At 39.2% G+C, this 18,456-nt stretch overlaps 1 protein-coding gene across 4 annotated transcripts in view; it reads left to right on the forward strand.

Annotated features, from left to right (window-relative positions):
* Window positions 1-18,456, forward strand: part of LOC150094462 (hemocytin-like) — a 2,636,009-nt gene that overhangs the window by 2,248,955 nt on the left and 368,598 nt on the right. For all 4 annotated transcript variants that reach the window (XM_090412206.1, XM_090412207.1, XM_090412208.1 and 1 more), the window contains one exon: window positions 5,278-5,303. In XM_090412206.1, the coding sequence (XP_090268332.1) occupies window positions 5,278-5,303 (26 nt within the window). The remainder of the gene's footprint in view (window positions 1-5,277; window positions 5,304-18,456) is intronic.

The raw sequence follows: 18,456 nt of genomic DNA on the forward strand, positions 1-18,456 counted from the left end.
CAACAGATGCTATCTTTGGGTTACGGCAGATGATGGAAAAGTATCGAGAGAAACAAACGGAGCTACATCTGGCATTTACTGATCTGGAGAAAGCATACGATAGAGTGCCAAGGCAAGAAGTCTGGAGGTGTCTGAGGGAGAAGAAGGTGCCAGAGAAATATGTCTGGTTGTTGCGGGAAATGTACAGAAATGTGAAGACAAGTGTTCGGACCTATCTGGGACAGACAGAAAGTTTTCAAGTAACAGTTGGCTTGCATCAAGGGTCAGCATTAAGTCCGTTTCTGTTTAATATTGTGATGGAGGTGGTAACAGAGGAGGTAAGAGAAGATGCGCCTTGGACAATGTTGTGTGCAGATTCAAGAGAAGAAGCAGGAACTAAATTGGAAAGATGGAGGAAAGTACTGGAAGAGAGAGGTATGAGACTGAGCAGAAGTAAGACAGAGTATATGTGTTGCACAGTGGGCGGCGGCCAGGATACAGATCTGGAGCTGGAAGGAAATGTCATTAGGAATGTGAGAGACTTTAGATACTTATGTTCAACAGTGGAAGAAGATGGAGGAGCTGAGAAGGAAGTGGGATGCAGGATGCAAGCGGGTTGGAGGAACTGGAGGGAGATGGCTGGAGTGTTATGCAATAAGAGGGTGCCGATCAATCTGAAAGGCAAAATCTATAGGACAGTAGTGAGGCCAGCTATGACATATGCTATAGAAACTGTGGCCCTGAGGAAAAATAACATCAGCAGGATGGAAGTAGCAGAGATGAGAATGCTTAGGTGGGTGTGCGGTGTGACCAGAAACCATCGTCTGAGAAATGACTATGTCAGGGGACAGTGAAAGTTACGAACTTAGGAGTGAAAATACAGGAGGCAAGGTTGAGATGGTTTGGTCATGTGATGAGGAGTCAGGACGAATATGTGGGAAGAAGGGTCATGCAGATGGATGTGCAAGGAAGGCAGAAGCGTGGGTGGCCAAAGAAGAGATGGAGGGAGCTGGTAAAAGAGGACTTGAGGATGAAGAACTTGGATGTGGTGACAGCCCAAGACAGGAAGGTGTGGAGGAGACTCATTATCAACAGTGACCCCACTTAAGTGGGAGAAGCTGCAGAAGAAGAAGAAGGAAGTGAAAGAATAAGAGGTGTATCGGGTGTTGATTGGGTTAGATATTAATAAGGATCGGGAATGGGTGACATATCACCACATACTAAGGACAATAGTTAGCTATTCCCTTGACCTGGTTGTTTAATGAAAATCTTGTGGCAGGTAAAGTTCCTAAGGAATGGAAAGAAGGCAAAATAACACCACTCCACAAGCATAATTATAGGACATAAGATTCCAATTATAGACCAATCTGTATAACTGCTGTTGTAGTCAAAGTGGTTGGAAAGATTGATCAGGAATAGAACACAAGATTGAGTGGTTGGACATAGTATTCTCTATGATGGTCAGCATGGGGGGTAGTTCATATTTGAGGGGTAGGTCTTATTTTAGCAATTTACTTGCATTTTATGATAAGGTGACAAGTATGTTAGATAAGGAATAATCATATACATTGATATTCTTGGACTTTGCAAAAGCATTGGGTAGATACCATATGATAAGTTGGTGTGCAAGTTCCAGAGGATGGGAATAGATAGTATATCAGTTAGATGGATTGGAGATTGGCTTACTGAATGACACCAACAAGTTGTGTATGATGAAGTACTATCTCAAAAAGGGAGGGAAACCAGTAGCATGCGCCAGGGTTCTGTACTTGTGTACCTGCTGTTTTATTATTATTATTATTACCTAACATCTCCAAGGAGTCCGAAGACTCTTCGAGGGAGGGCACCTACTCTACTACTCTGTCTCCACACTCAATCCACCAACTACAATGAACCGCAGCTACCATCATCATCTACACCAGCACCATCTACTGCCCATCAGCACCACTAGTATTTTCACAGACAATCACAAACATCCATGCCCACATCAGGATTCAGATCTGCAGCCATTTGGCAGGAGAGCGGATACACTGACCACTCGGCCGACCAGGTCGGCATTTACTTGTTCTTAAAAGATACATCATGAGCACTGACTGGGGATGTTCATTTGTTTGTTGATGATTCAAAGTGAGGGAGAATTATAAGTAGCCCTGTTGATATTAGTTCCCTTCAGGAAGATTTGAATAGGTTTTGACTTGAATAACAGAGTGGGGTTCTATTTTTATTTTATTAGTCATAGGTTTAATATCTCATGCAAGAAAATTTTATTGAAGATCATGCTAAATAAGATTGAGGCCAAAATTGATGCAGAGATGCCCGAGGAATAAGCAGTTTTAGGAAAGTTAAGGGCACCAGAGATCAGATCGTTTGCCTTAGACAGATCATAGAAAAATATAAAGAATTCAGATTCCATCTGGTAATGTGTTTCTTAGACTACTCTAAAGCTTTTGGCTGTGGTGAGCATGTGAAACTGTGGGAAGTAATGAAAAGAATGGATTTTCCTCAACAAACTATCAGGTTGATAGACAACTTGTACAGGGAGCAAGAAGCCATGGTAAGAACAGGTGTTGGATTGACTGACTGGCTTCAAGTTGGAGAAGAAGTTAGGCAGCAAGGATGTTTATTTTTTCCTCACTTGTTTAGTATAAATGCAGAGGATATCATGCATGAAGCATTGAATGAGTTCAAGACAGGAATTAGGACAGGATGTAGATTGATCAGTAATCTGAGATATTATTATTATTACCCCAAGACCTGCTGATGAATGATACAGTACTCCTTTGTAAAGACATGGAAGTACCAGGACTAATTCTTGACAAAGTTAACAAGATCAGTAATAACAGAGGACTTCAACTCAATCCTAGTGAGACAAAGATTATGGTTCTCAAATGAAATACAAACAGGGAAGCTCTTGAGAAACAAGTGTACCTTAATGGAGAAAGAATTGAGGAAGTCAACAAGTTTGAGTTCATGGGATCCATTATTAATGTGATGAGTTGCTTTTCAGACAATGTTAGAAGGTTTGGAATGGCTAAAACAATAGTCAGAGACTTGTCTAAAATCTGGAAGGATGGATCTATCACCATGGGAACAAAGTTGAAGATTTTGGAAGACGTTTTTCCAACAGCGACTTATGAATGTGAAACTTGGAACCTAAAGAAGTCAGATAAGAAACGAATATCTGATTTTGAGATGTGGTGTTACAGAAGGCTGTTGAGAATATCATATACTGAAAGACATACAAATGAATGGGTGTTAGATAAGATCAGTACAACTTAAGGCTCCTTAAGGATATTGACAGAAGAAAGTTAAAATATTTTGGACACATTTTCAATGTGCCCAAAATATTTTAACTTGATGAAAGGATGAAAAGGGGACTTCTCAGAACAGTAATAGAAGATCAAGTTCCTGGAAAAAAGAGGAAGGGGTAGACAATCAATGAGATGGATGGATGGTGTGTATGGAGTGACTAATCTTCAGAAAGTTGAGGCCCCAGAAAAGCAAACAACAGGACTACATGGCGACCTAATGTGGCACATCACCAAGTATCCATATGGCATCTGGTGAAAATTTTAAGTGAGGGTGCTGCATATAAAAAAAATAAATAAATAAAAAATAAAAAAAAAAACATTTTTTCCTAATCAGTAACAAATTTATTAATAAATAAATTTACATATTAAAAATTGCTTTATTAAAAATATTTCAACCTTGCCACAAACAAACACAAATAAAAGTTTCGTATCAATAGCAATGACAAGGCAAACGAATATGGGATTAAATTGCTGTGCATTTGTTTTGTGTAACAATAACTGAAAAAAACATAGTTCTTTTCATATTTTCAACAGTGACACTCGTCATAATTCAGCCTTGTATCCATAATAAATAAATAATTATATGTTATTTTAACAAAATAAAATAAGATTTATAAAAAATAGTTCACCAAGCACACGCACCAATAATAAACATTTCATATCCACAGAAATAAGGTGTGTAAGCATACTAAAAATACACTGCCATTTGAGCAGTTACAGTTGGGAATGACGTAACATTCAGTGTCAAGCGCAAACGAATATCGGCGTATGATCGCAGTGCATTTGTTTCATAATCTAAAGCGTTAATTGAACAATTCCAATTATTAACTATTCAATCATTGTCAAAACATAAGCTGTAACCTTTAACATGTTGTACCTGCATTTATATAATGTTGTTAGCATTGTTATTATTTATAAACACAAACAAAATTTAATTTTTTCATTTTTTCCTTGAAAGTATCGGCGGATACTTGCGTAAGCTAAAGCACGTAGTACATAGTACAAACTAGGGCAACTCGTAGCAAAGGGGGGTAAAGCTCTGATCACTATTCTTAGTATTTCCCATAATGTAAAACACATCTCGTAGGAGATGTATGATGTTTTACATTATGGTGGAAGGTTTGGTGAGGTCTCATCAGTGAGTAGGTAGACAAAATTATTAATACTGGCTACTCACTAATGAGACCTCAATAAAGGTTGAAACTGGTCTGGGTAGTGACCTTCCACCATAATGCATAACTTCATACATCTCCTAGGAGATGTGTTTTACGTTATGGGAAATACTAAGAATAGTGATCGGACCTTTACCCACCTTTGCTACGAGTTGCCCTAGTTTGTACTATGTGCTATGTACTACGTGCTTTAGCGTAAGTTAAAGCATGTAGTACTATAAAATATATAATATTTTATATTTTATAAAATTTACTAAAATATATAAAATTTATATATTATAGTATCCACCGATACTATATTCAGTATGAAACTCTTCGATTCCGATCTTTGAGGTTCTTATTCACTTTTGAAACAATGTGGGATTTAATATCCCCTTAATTTAAATAATGTTACATCGCCGAAGTGAAGCCTATTTATTTAAGTATATATATATATATATGTTATTTTATTTTTAAAAATTTTTTTTCTTCACATGAGTCTATCCAACTTAAAGTTGTAAATCTGGTATACATCTGGTACCATGAGTGATAAAGAGTTTGATAATCTGATTGATTCATCTGCTCTTGACTAGAGCAGGTGAATCAGATTATCAGGTATGGAAGCACAGTATTTTCCTTGTCAGCCTTACATAGAAAAGTGCTTAAAAAGTGTGCAAAATATTTAAAAACCCATATATATATATATATATATATATATATTTTTTTTTTTTTTGTTTGTTTGTTTGATTTGTTTTTCAATATACAATATCTGTCATTAAAATGAATTCTCATTTTCCCATTATATATTGAATAAATCACTGATACTTATCTTTCAGAAACATGTGATGAAGAAGGTCATGTGGTAAGATAAGATTAAAATACAAATTGTTAAACATTACATCTTTTCTTTACAGATCAAATGTTTTTTTGCTATTGTAACTAACTTATGTCAGTAATACTATATAAAAAATAATATATTTATATAATTTTTAAAATAAATATTCTAGTTATGTTTCATAATTGAATATTAATGGCTTGTCATCATTATTGGATTTGCTTATCATCATCTAATTGTAGTTAAACATGCGGAAACAAGGGACAGTCTATTACAGGTTTTACTTTCGAAGGCAGCACAAATATTCCTGTAATGATTGGGAGCTAGCTAAAAACAGTACAAATCAAAAGATTTCGAATGAAATATATAGAGAACAGTAATGAAATTCTTATACAGAAATTCTCGAAATGGGATAAGATTAGTAACATAGAAAAGGATTTATCAGGTGAAGATCCAAACTGATTTTCTGGTGAAGTCACCTTCACAATGTATATGAGGAGGCCTGTATACCTAATTTTGTCAACATCAGATTTTTATTCCTCCAAGAAACATATTTCTGCAGATATAAAGATATGGAAAAGTTTAGTAGACAGAGATCACTTCTTTCTTATTGGAGTTCTGGAAGATTTAACAGGGCTGGAATAGGAGTTCTTATTCTTGTCCCCCTCCACCTCTTGGGTTATTCAGTAATATCCAAAGGGATGCAGAAAGGAGAATCTTGAGAGTAAACTGGAAATACTGTGGATATGTAGTCAGATTTATTAATGATTATAATCCATCTAATACAGTTAGATGAAAATTCTTCCAGTAATTGTAGCCATATTTATATGGTACCCACTACATCATAGCAGCTGGAAACTGGAATTGTATTAAAAACCCCACATTACACAAAAGGACACCCCAGGAGTGGAAATGTGGGATATGTACAGTTAAAAACATGTCTTGACAATGCTCAACTAGTAGACATATGGAGGATTTGCAATTCTAATCTCCAGGTTTACATGAACATGAATCAAGGTATTGGAACACCCATCTTGATTGAATTTATATCTCTTTTTCCATTATAAATAGGATAATTCAGATAAAGCATCTTGACATTGACAAGTCAGATCATAATCCAGTTCTGCTTAAGTTCCACTGCATGGAACAAGTAGAGAGCAGTTCTGGGCCATGGAGACTTCCACCAAATTTACTGTTGATCTTTCCAACCAAATTCGAAATCCTTTGTTCAAATTGGAATAATGTTACCTCGAATTGGGATATGTAGTTAAAATTCAAATAAGCATTAAAACAGAATACGATGGAATGGGGAAAGGAACAGACTTTCCTCTAAAGAAAAATGTTGAAAGACCTGTATAAAGAGAGAAGCTGGCTTGTAACCAATGCAGTGGTATAGAATGTAGCATCATCATCATCTAGAAACATTAACATAGAGATAGAAGTGGAAAGGCAGAAATAAGTAGAAGAAAGAAATATTAAAATAAGAATACAACAGCGCTTAGCAGATTTCCCTTCAGCTACATTTTTCAATAGAGACAATTCACTAAATTCCATAAAGGACTATCATTCAAATCTGTGTTGATGGTGAAGACATGCCCATCACTCAAGGCATCCTTGACTCCATTCAAAAACACTACAAAAATCTGTTTGAAGACAATGGTACTGTTGTAAATTATAACTCTTGGAACATTAATTGCTTTCCTGTTCATATCCAAGATGGCTTGACAGACCCATTACAGCATCTGAAGTTACCACAGCCTATAATGAATGCCAGACAAGAAGATTCCCACTACTAGATGGTCTAAGGATAGACCTTTAGCTCGAGGCGTGGGATTTTATTCTTCCCATACTATTTAATTCTTTTTTTTTCTCACAGGACACATACCAAGTGAATTTGTAGCAAGTCATACTGTTCTCATTCCAAAACCTAATAGAGATCATGCCTTAATTAGCAGCTGGAGAACTATTTCTCTGTCTAATACTGACCACAAGATATTTTTCTGCATTATCAATAACAGACTCAGAGTTGTAATGGGATAATAATAGTTTCAGGCTGAGTAGTAGAATTTAATCTATTTCTGCTATGTGATCTAATCCACTTAGTTAATATGAAAAAGCAGTTGATGGCAGTGCTATTGGTAGACCTTACTCAAGCATTTGATAATGTCTGGCATCCCCTTCTGTTCCACATCCTACAGCAAATTGGTGTAGGTAAAAAGCTACTATCCATTATCAAAGGAACCTATGCCAATTCTGGGTTCCTGTCAGACCCGATCAAAATTTGAAAGAGGCAAGAAAGGTGATCCTCTTAGTTCATTGCTCTTTGCATTGGTTCTTGAACCTTTCTTACATGAAGTTGACAATACACATGCTGTGCGAGAAATAACAGTTCCTTCAACTATGAAGGAAAATAATGTATTAGCATATGCCGATGATGTAGTGGAAACTTTGAAGGATAATGATTCCATATATATCTGTTTTGGTATTTTGGAAAAATTCAGCAAGATCTATGGATTAACTATTAATGCAGACAAGACAAAATTAAAAGTTTTCGGAAAGTGGAATCTTGGGGCCATTCATTTTGCACTAAACCCTAAGAGTGAGCCCCTCATTATACTTGGAATTTCCTTCTCCACTTACCCAATATTACCAGTTCAAGAATTTATATACAAAAACTTCGGAACCTTAGAAGACTGGAAAATAGGGCCACTTTCCTTTTCTTCTCAACCCATAGTACTCAAAACCATAAACTTTCCTGCTCAGTTGTACATAATAAATATTAGAGGCATCACAGAAGCTGAAGAAAAGCAATTATATAGTAAGCCTGAGCAATGTTTTTGGTCCTGCTGATACCAAGAAATTAAAAAGGAATTTCTTCAACTATCAAAGAAACATGGAGGATCTGAGCTTGCAGTCTTAAAATTCTGCTATTTAAGCAATACAGCTTCAAAAATCCATACAATATTGCATACCTTCTCCTGTATTATCTGGGGGTTTTCATGCACCCCTGTTTGGAGTAAATTATAATAAAGATTCCAAAGCTGAGATTGTTCCTGAATACTACAACACTCTGTGCTTAACTCTAAGACTGCTACAATACTGACATTATCATTCTTTCCATTAAAAAATAAATAAAATTTAGTATAAAGAAATCTTTAATCTGTTTTGCTGTGAACTTCCACAGTTGGGTACTGACAACAACAACAACACTTTTTTCATAACTTATTGAAATTCCAGGGATACCCTAACAGAAGGAATCTTCTTGGAAAATTCCATGTGGCCACCTTTTAGTCAATACCATCAAATGGAGGTACTTTAACATTGGAGATCCAATCTGTAACATCTGTTATCAATGTTGGGCATTCCATTACTTACAACAGAACAGGTTTTTTTTTGCAGTACCACCACCTGTCAGCAATGGGAAGAGAATTTTGATTTTAATAATTAATGAATTAAAATACCATTTATGGAAGGTTAGAAAGAAACATGGATTTGAAAGCCAGCAAAATGACATCCAAATGCCTTATAATATTGCAATGTGGAAATTTTATTGTTCAGTCAAACAATTTTGTATTTAGGAAGAAGCATTCTAGGCAATATCACATTTTTGACTAGATGGTGTAGACCACCCACCGATTATGCATTATTCACCAGGGGGAGATAAAATTCTTTCTATTTTTGCTATGAGAGATTCTTTTAAATTGTTCCATCCTCTTAATTCAATGTGATCTTATAATAGTCATTTGAAGGGATGATTGGTGAGCAATCCGAGGCAGACAAGGTCTACTCAAGGCAGTTAATTCAGATAAAACTAACCACCTGAGTATCAGTCATCTTTGTGCTTTAGTTTCAATTGGTCTTTTGGTCATTCATCTATATCAGAATGGTTAAAAAGGAAAACTGATAGCCTCTGGCTACATGATGATATAAAAGCTGTGGCCTTTTCTCTATCTCTCTTAATGTTTATCTGTCTTTTCTTTCTCCTAATACTATCAGTCTCTCTTGCACCCCCTATACTAACTACTCATGATTACACCTAGCCAACATGATTACACCTTTAATTTTAACCTTAATAAAGGTCAAAACCAGTCTGGGTAGTGGCTCCTCCTATATTGCATAGCATTATACATGTCTGTAAGAATATGTGTGTTATATTATGGCAGTGTTTCAACTTCAGATATCCACGTATCCCTTCTTAAATTTTCATTATTACCAAGTACCCCCTAATTAATTAATTAGGGGATACTTGGTGAAGAAGCAGATATCAAATTGTGTCTGCTTCTTCAGTCGTGAAATACAGCTTGCTATTGCTACTAACAAATATTCCTTCACAATTTCCCATCACTAATGATATCCCAGCCTTCCAATTCCTCCCTCCATGAAACTTCCCGAAGTTGAGTAGACCATTTGGCTTTCAATTTATGTTATAATATACAAACACACCTTTATGGCATTCGTATAGTAAAGGTATCTAAGTTCTTTTCACTTAAACCTTGTTATTTTCCAGGTCTACCTACTCACTGGTGAGACCTCAAAAAAAGGTTGAAACCGGTCTGGGTAGTGACTCTCCTCATAATGTAATTACAGTATTACATCCCCTGGGGGCTGTGTTTTTACATTATGAGAAAATATCAAGGATAGTGAGGGAGCTTACTCCACCTTTGCTTCGAGTTGCCTTGATGTTGTACTACCAAGTGGTCATTTATACTTGGATTCGCCGATAGTTTTTCAGTATATATGAAACTCATAGATTCGTAGTTCTCAATCTTAGAGTTTTGCTTACTGGCAGTTGAACAACAAGGTGCTGTGTCAGAAAAAGAGCTGACTCACTATTTGTAAGCCATCTTGTTTCTGACCCAACACACAGTGACGATCAGACCTAAGGATAAGGGCATGCTTATGCCTCCAGAGACAGGGCTAAGAGAGTGTTGTATATATGTTCACTCAAAAGTATATCAAACTGACTGAGATTGTTAATATTAAGTAAACTTAGGAAATCTGTATTTAGAATTGATAATGTCTGTGTAAAATAAGCAAAGGGAAATTGTGTCTCAGGACCAAAATTGTCATTATTAAATGTGCATAAGAGATCTATGTATTAGAACCATGTCAAAACAGTTCGGAGTTGGGGTGACCAATCGGCCGTGGCTAAGTGTATGAAGTAGTCACTGAGAGAGGGCACTCGCATTTGTAATATAAGGCGCGGCACGAGACTCAAGCTCTCTCATTTTCTGTTCCTGTGTTCCCGTCCAATCCTAGATAGCTACGGAAACTTGTCACTGGTACCCAGCAACAATCTCCCGGTTGCTGTTGTACCGAGTCAAATAAAGTCACCAAAGGAATGAGATCAGAATTCCAGTAAAGAGCCATTGGTAAGCTATGCCAACGTGAAGTCAGCGAAGGGCAGCCTTCGAAGATAGTGGAAATAAGTCGCTAATGCCACAGAAACACGTGGTGAGAAAATACAGAAGTATTACATATCAAAAGTGAAAGTATGGCGGGAAGTCATGGAAACCCCATGAAAAGAACAAAAATGGTAATGTACAATTTTTCATACTCATTATAGAATTGTAATCAAAAAAGGAATTGGAACCAAGGATTTAAGGAGCTCTACACATTTACTTACCCATAATGCCTAAAAGACTGCTTGGACTGATCTGTCTGTGTCAAATAAGCTGGTGCCACTCTAAGCTTGTGCTGAGAAAGGAACCTAACCTTTGAACTGTTTGTCAGGAAGAAGCTATATGATTTGTTAGATATTAACCCTGAATTTTAATTAAGTTGTGGGGGGGGATAGAGCTTGAGCATGAGTTAGAATATTTTCCATGTTAAAATACAAGATGGAATGCGTCTGACATTCTTTGTATAAAGATTGTATATAATTGTGCTTAGAAAATGAGCACTGAGTAACCCTGTATGGAATAATCAAGTGTGAACATAATAATATAAGAGAGATATAGGATTGTTTCATTTAAACATAAGAATTGAAATTTTGGATATCTTAACCTAAAGAAGAGGGGGGGGATTCAGACTCTCTAGCATTGAAATTATTACTTAAAGTGTATCTATGCAAGTGTTTATAATAAATGTAGTTCTTTATATCAAAGTTCATGAGTCTGTTGTCTATGAGATTGAATTACCACTTATAAAACTTTCGAACGTGTATGAGTGAAGGGGAAAGCAAATTACGTAAGAAAGAAAAGGGGGGTTCCACGACTGCACATGGCGTGATCCCTTTGTTGTTTAGCATTATATATTTGAGTATCAGAATTTGGTTGCCGGCTGGCGCAGTCGTTCTAAACAAAATATAAATTTGTCAGCAATGAAATAACTGATATGCATGAGAAATAAATAATACCTGCAGAATAATATAACATAACCCCCCCTCAAACACCTAAACAAATTAGAGAAGCTCATGGAAGAATATGAGAAGGCAGGAGTGATTGAAAAGTCAGTATCCCATTGGAACAGCCCGTTCATACTGGTTGAGAGGGCAAATGGTGACCTGAGGTTTGTTCTTGACCTAAGAGAAGTGAACAAAGTCACAAAGCCCATCGATTTTTCCAGTATATACAATAGAAGAGCTGCTGGTCGGACTGGAAGGGGAAAAGGTCTTCTGAAAACTTGACCTGAACTCTGGGTACTACCAGATTCCCTTCAGGAAGGAAGACAGACAGTATTTCGCATTCACCACAAAGTGGCAAAAATACTAACTATGCCGACTTCCCCAAGGTGCCCGAAACTCGGCTATGAGCTTCCAGTGCCTCATGAATGATGTACTGGCGGGACTCTTAGGCAAAGGCGTTTTATGTTTCCAGGATGACCTATTGATATATTCCATGATCATGAAGGAGCACACTGAAACCTTACTGAATGTGTTAGATAGATTGGACAAAGCCAGGTTGTCACTAAAATGCTCGAAGTGCGAATTCTTCCTAGACAAAGTAGAATACCTCTGACACATTATCACAGGGGATGGGATAGCACCTTCATTTAACAATGTGAATGTCATATTGGATGTAAAACCCCCTCCACAATCAGGCAGGTTAGACGGTATACGGGGATGGTAAACTTTTACCGTAAGTTCATTCCCCAATGCTTTGAAATAATGAGGCCCATAGTAAACCTGACCAGGAAGGGAACCAAGTTTGCTTGGAAGGCAGAACAGCAGGAAGCATTCCATGCATTGAACAAGGCACTAACTATGGCCCCTGTCCTCATTCACCCAAAGCTAGGGGGAAACCTTCTACCTTGCGGCCGATGCATCCAAAGACACCATCGGTGCCGTACTTGAACAGAAGGAAAGGGAGTCGTTCAAACTGGTTGCATTCATTAGCAGGAAGCTATCCCCCTCAGAAAAAAATTACTCAGTAATTGAGAGGGAAGCATTAGCCATTGTATACAGCCTCAGGAAGTTCCGTCACCTATTATTAGGGCAAGACATCGTCCTCAGATCTGACCACAAACCTTTGTCCTTCATGTCATCCATGAAGGATAAAAATCAGAGAATTGTGCACTGGTCTTTGGAGATGCAGGAATTTAGAATGGAGGTCAGCTACCTACCCAGAAGAGCTAACGTGGTAGCTGACTACCTGTCCCGGTCACTGACACCCCAGCCTGAGGAGAGTCCCAACCACATCAGAAGAACCACCGAACGGGTCTCGGTCATCCAAGAATCACAGAGAAAGGGAGCACCCGAACCCCAATGTCAGACCTGGGAGAAAGCTGACATCATTCAGGCACAGAAAACTGACTCAGTATGGGGGCCGGTTTATAAGAAATTGTTAAGTGCAAACGGCAGGTATCATGGACCAAAACCAGGTGACAATATGCACATTGATAGTGACGGTCTCCTACTATCTAGGCAAGGCATCACTGGGAGATGGAGAGAGAAAATAATAGTACCCGAAGCTTCCTTGGGTATTGCACACATTCCATGATACTAATCTAGCGCACCAGGGAATACCCAAGGAATGAGACGCGACGTGGAGGCATATGTCTCTTCTTGTAATCTCTGCCAGAGGAAGTCCCCAATCACTGGTAAGGCCCCCATTTAGCCATTCCCGCTCCCCTCGCACCCCATCCATGCCATGGCCATGAATATTGTGGGGCCACTGCCCACCACATTGAAGGGAAACAAGTACATCCTAGTCTTCATAGACATGTTTTCCCAGGTTCCCCGAGGCCATGGCCATGAAGGATCAGACGGCCAAAACCGTAGCAAACATGCTGTTTGAGATGATCTTTTCGAGGTACGGGACACCTGAGACCCTGCTGTCTGATCAGGGCACTAACTTCACGGCCGAGGTGATCCTACAGTTATGCAATTCATTAGGAATAAAGAAGATTTTCACCACACCATATCACCCTCAGGCGAATGGGATGTGTGAGAGGATGAACTGCACTCTGAAGCTCACCTTGGCAAAGCTAGCAGAAGAGCAGATATCTGAGTGGGATGTTCGTCTACCTCACACCCTTTTTGCCTGTAGAATGGCCCTTCACTCAGCCACCAGGGAAGCCCCCACTGTACTGCTGTACAGATTTGAACCCCTTTTCCCAAATGACTTCAGGAGCTCCAGGGCAGAGACAGGCTTTCCTGATATAGACAAATACTTAAATAGCCTCATAAGGGGATAACAAATTAGCGTATGATTCAGTAGCTGAGACCAGTGAAAGCAGCTCCCTCTGCGCAAGACAGTATGCGAACAGGCTTAGGAAAGCTAAGGACTTGAAAGAGGGAAGTTTGGTACTGATGGATCAGGGTTTCAAGGGAAAAGGAGAAGGGGGCAAGTTCAGCAAAAGTGCGATCAGACCATTTGAAGTGATCGAGAAGATAACGCCTGTGACCTTCAGAATCAAGGAAACCAACCCTCGTGGTAAGGTTATCATTGTACGTTCTGATCGCCTCAAGAAGAATAACAAGACCAGGTCAGCAAGACTAGTCTATTTTGGTGACTCCTTAGAGAATGTCTTGGGAAATGAGAGAACAAGGAGGGGCCAGAACAGACATAGACCCAGAAAAGACTCCCATCCAAACTCGTCCCACAACAATCCGCAATCAAAGGAAAACGGAGGCCACAGTGTAAGGGAGGAAAAATGCCTCCAGGATGAATATTTCCCTTTCTTCATAAGACATAGGGAGGCTCCAGGTGTTGCCTGTGAAAATGATATCAATCGAGGGAATCATGATGGGCTAACCAAGCCCGGTGAACATGAAGAGATTCAAAATCCGATACACAGATACATGTTGAGGAGTAGCAAGGAGGTCAACCCTTTCCCAGAGAAAGAAAATTGCCCGCTAGAGGGCCAGACGGATGGTTGTATTTTCAGAGAGCTCCCGAAAGCTAAGTACAATTTTGAGTAAAAATTAGAATATAGGTTAAAATCATAACGTAATATTGCCTAATTTTGGTAGCTTGTTGTGTCTGTGGGATTTTGGTGTGAATTACGTTATTTAATTTAGTATATAACGTTACGTTTCATAGATTTGAATATGGCGGCAATGCAACGTAAGATAATGGCGTCCAAAAATACGACGCCATTGTTCAAAAACTATAATGTGAGAGAGTTTGTCCAATGTGATGTGTGTGGGATGTATGCATTCCCGAATGAGGCTGGAATTTGGATTGAAAGTGATAGTAGTGGGAGAATGTGTAGAAAGTGTAAGCAAAGTGAGGAGTTGAAGTATGTGTCAGGTAGTGAGATAGTTATGGTTGAAGAAAGCCAGAATTGCCAGAATGTGAGTGAAAATAGTGGCTTGATAGAGAATTGCGATGTACAAGATGGCAATGAGAGCGGTGATCTAAGAAAGAGTTAAAGCAACCATACTGAGAGAGAAAATGGTTTAAATGATAAAAATAATGAGGAATTATTTGTAGGAAGTGAGATCGCTAGGTTGCGTGCAGTGATACAAAATGCGCAGCGGCAATTAGAGCACCTGCAAAACTCTTTCCAGAGTGATTCGGATAACGTAAAAAAACAGTGCAAGAATGAGAGAGTTTCTGAAATGAACGAAAGAGTGTTGTATGGTGACTCGTTATTAAGAGGGGTGATAGATGGCAGTGTAACTAAATCGTACTTACCGGGTGCGAAATTTAAGGATGTAAGTGAGAGTATTAGAGTGCAAAAACAGAGGGTGAAAGAATTAATAATTGTGGCGGGTACGAATGAATTGAAAGGTGATAAATTTTTTATGAGAGAGGACTTGAAAGTATTGTTAAAGGTAGCAAAAGAAAAGAGTGACAGAGTTAGAATGGTTAGTCTGTTGCCGCGGTATGACAGAGAGGAGTTTAAGAGGAGGGCCATAATTACAAATGACATTATGCGTAGGTTATGCAGACGGTGTGGTGTGGAATGAGTTTGAAGGGCGAAAGGACTTATACAAGATGGATGGCCTGCATTTGAATGGACTTGGTGTGCGGAGACTGGAAAGAGTGTTGCTGAATGAAGTGAAAATGGATGTGCAAAACCAGGGAAACTAGAACTACCAAGGAGGGGGGGGGGGGAATGGATATGCAGACATCAGTGAGACAGATGAGTGTAAGAATGTATATAATGTACCCGAGCCAGCACTAAGGACAGAATTTTTGGCCTTGATTGGCTCTTCCTGGCCACAGGTTATTGGCATTAGTGAAAGATGGCTTACGGAAGAAGATATAGTTAGTGGGATAGAATGTGTAGGTTATAGTGTGTTTAGGAGGGACAGAGAGAATAAAATGGGGCGAGGGGTATTAGTGATGATAGCTGATGAACTACAGCCAAGGAGAATTGAAGTTGTATCGCAGGATAGTGAAAGGAGCTCATTTGAGGCTATTTGGTGTGAGATTGAGACTGGCAGAATAAAATATACAGTTGGGTGCTGCTATAGACCAGGTGATGGAATAGATGGTGGAGATAGTATGCTTAGGGAAATTGATGAAATGAGTGGAAGGAGGGTAATTATTATGGGGGATTTCAACTGTGGTAACATTGATTGGAAGGAGGAGAGGACACATGTGAGGAAGGAAAAGGATTTTATTCAATTATTAAGGGATAACTATCTGAGACAGCATGTAATTGAAAATACTAGGGGGTGTGAGAGTGCTTGACCTGGTAATAGCATCTGAGAATTTGACTGTAATGAATATGACCATGTTGCCACCTATTGGTGAGAGTGATCATAAGGTCTTGACCTGGGAGGTGGCTCAAGGTGTGGAATTTTCAAATAAGACAGGGTATATGTGGAATTACCGTGCTGGCAAGTATGACAAGCTTAGGAGATTGCTTGGATCAGTGCCATGGCATGTATAACTGCAAGGGCTGGACATCGATAGAGCATGGGAAGTGGTCAAGGAGCATTTACAGGAGGTAATGGCTGATTGTATACCTAGGGTCCAAATAGTAAAACAAGTAGGGGTTATGTTAAAGATACCAAGCAATTTTAAACCTGGTTTTACTCCATTTTTTCCAAGTAAGCAAACAGACAAAATGTCAAGTTTGCGCCTGCAATTTATGCAAAACTAGCTGATCCCACAGGTAGTGCAAGACCAAGGCAACTCGTGGTAAAGGTAGAGCAAGCTCTGATCACTAATCTTAATATTTACCCTTAATGCCAAAACACATCTCCAAGAAGGGGATGTATGATGTTTTGTATTAAAGGCAAGGAGCCACTACCCAGACCGGTTTCGACCTTTACTGAGGTGGGTGAGAGTGAAGAATAAACCCATCATCAGCCTATTGAAAAATAAAGGGATCAGAATGTCCCTGAAGAGAAGTAAAAGAGGGGTAAGGAAGTGACAGAGAGGTCAAGGTGGGGTGCTGGAGGGGGGGGGAAGAGGAGAGGAAGCGGAATAGGATGGGAAGAGCGTGTGGGGAGGTAGAGGTAGGGAAAAAGAAGTAAAATAGGCCTCAGCTCATTATTCTCATCTTGCTAGCTTAAGGCTATCAAGTGATATTTCCTCACCCTCCTCGGAGATCTGCCTTAAGAAATCAAAAGGACCACGGAGGTAGCCGGTGCCCAGGTGAACTGCCCCTTCAGGGCAGCCCGCCTCAAGTTGGCCTGCGCTGCCTGGGTTTTTCCTCCGAACTACCTCCGTGGGAGACCAAGGAACAAAAGACCACAGGGGGGACACAGAGATCAAGGAAATGACTCGGAGTGGAGCTGCTGCTGCAGATGGAGATCTTAACGCAGCAGCAGGCAGAACTTGATGGTGTTGTTTCTGACAGTACACATGATTGGAGGTGAACACCACTTGATCTTAAATTTGGTGTCACCCAGAGCCTCCCTTTCGAGATGTAAAAATCTTCTTAAGGAACCGTAGAACATGTAAAGTACGATCCGGGAGAGATCCAACAAACTGGGAGGATTAGCAGAGTTATAAAATTTTTTTCTTACCTTCCAGATGTGATACTTAAGCTCATTTATTATGAAGATTAGCAACTTCTGCCTGTTGTTGGCTGGTGGAGCAAACTGCAGGAAGATGATCTGCTCCTGCAGCAGGAGGACGATGCGGAGCACGTCACTTAACCTCCTCCAGATGAAGATGGAAATGGGACACCGGTAGATGGCGTGCCCCACGGTGTCCGGGCTCCGACAGAAGTCGCATAGGGGGTTCAAGGTGTTGTTGAACCACCATCTGTTCACATTCACTGGAAGGTGTCCATATGCTATCTTCCATGCCAGGTCCTTTCTTGACGGGTAGCCTCGATGTTTGGAGAGGTGGCCGAAAAGGATGTTGTTCTCAATTCCTAGATCCGGAACGTCGGTATGAATGATGTTAACTGGTAATTAATTTACGGAATTGACAACGCATATAAAGTAAATAAATTAAATATAACTTTAATGAATCACTTTTATATTTCGGCAATGTCACATTGCCATCTTCGGGAACATAAAGATATGGTATGTGCACTAAGGAACTAACAAAGCAAATGAGGAAGAAAATAAGAACTAATTTTGTTCCTAAAGTCCTAATGGTGCCCTCTTGCGGGCTAATTTGGTAGTCTTGGCCGTTGGGCTGAAGTTCTCAAAATAAACAAAATGTGCCATTACGTCCCATAGTGGATAGCATTGATTCCCCCACATATAAATTAGCCAAACATTTAGCCAAAACGCTCACACACTACACTGGCAACACACCATCACACATAAAAAACTCGGCCCACTTTAAAGCCAGTATAGAAAACCTCACACTCCAACACA

Source organism: Typopeltis vanoorti, chromosome 22, assembly GCF_054136105.1.
Source record: "Typopeltis vanoorti isolate ZY-2024b chromosome 22, IOZ_Tvanoo_1.0, whole genome shotgun sequence".
In the NCBI taxonomy this organism is placed as follows: domain Eukaryota; kingdom Metazoa; phylum Arthropoda; class Arachnida; order Uropygi; family Thelyphonidae; genus Typopeltis; species Typopeltis vanoorti.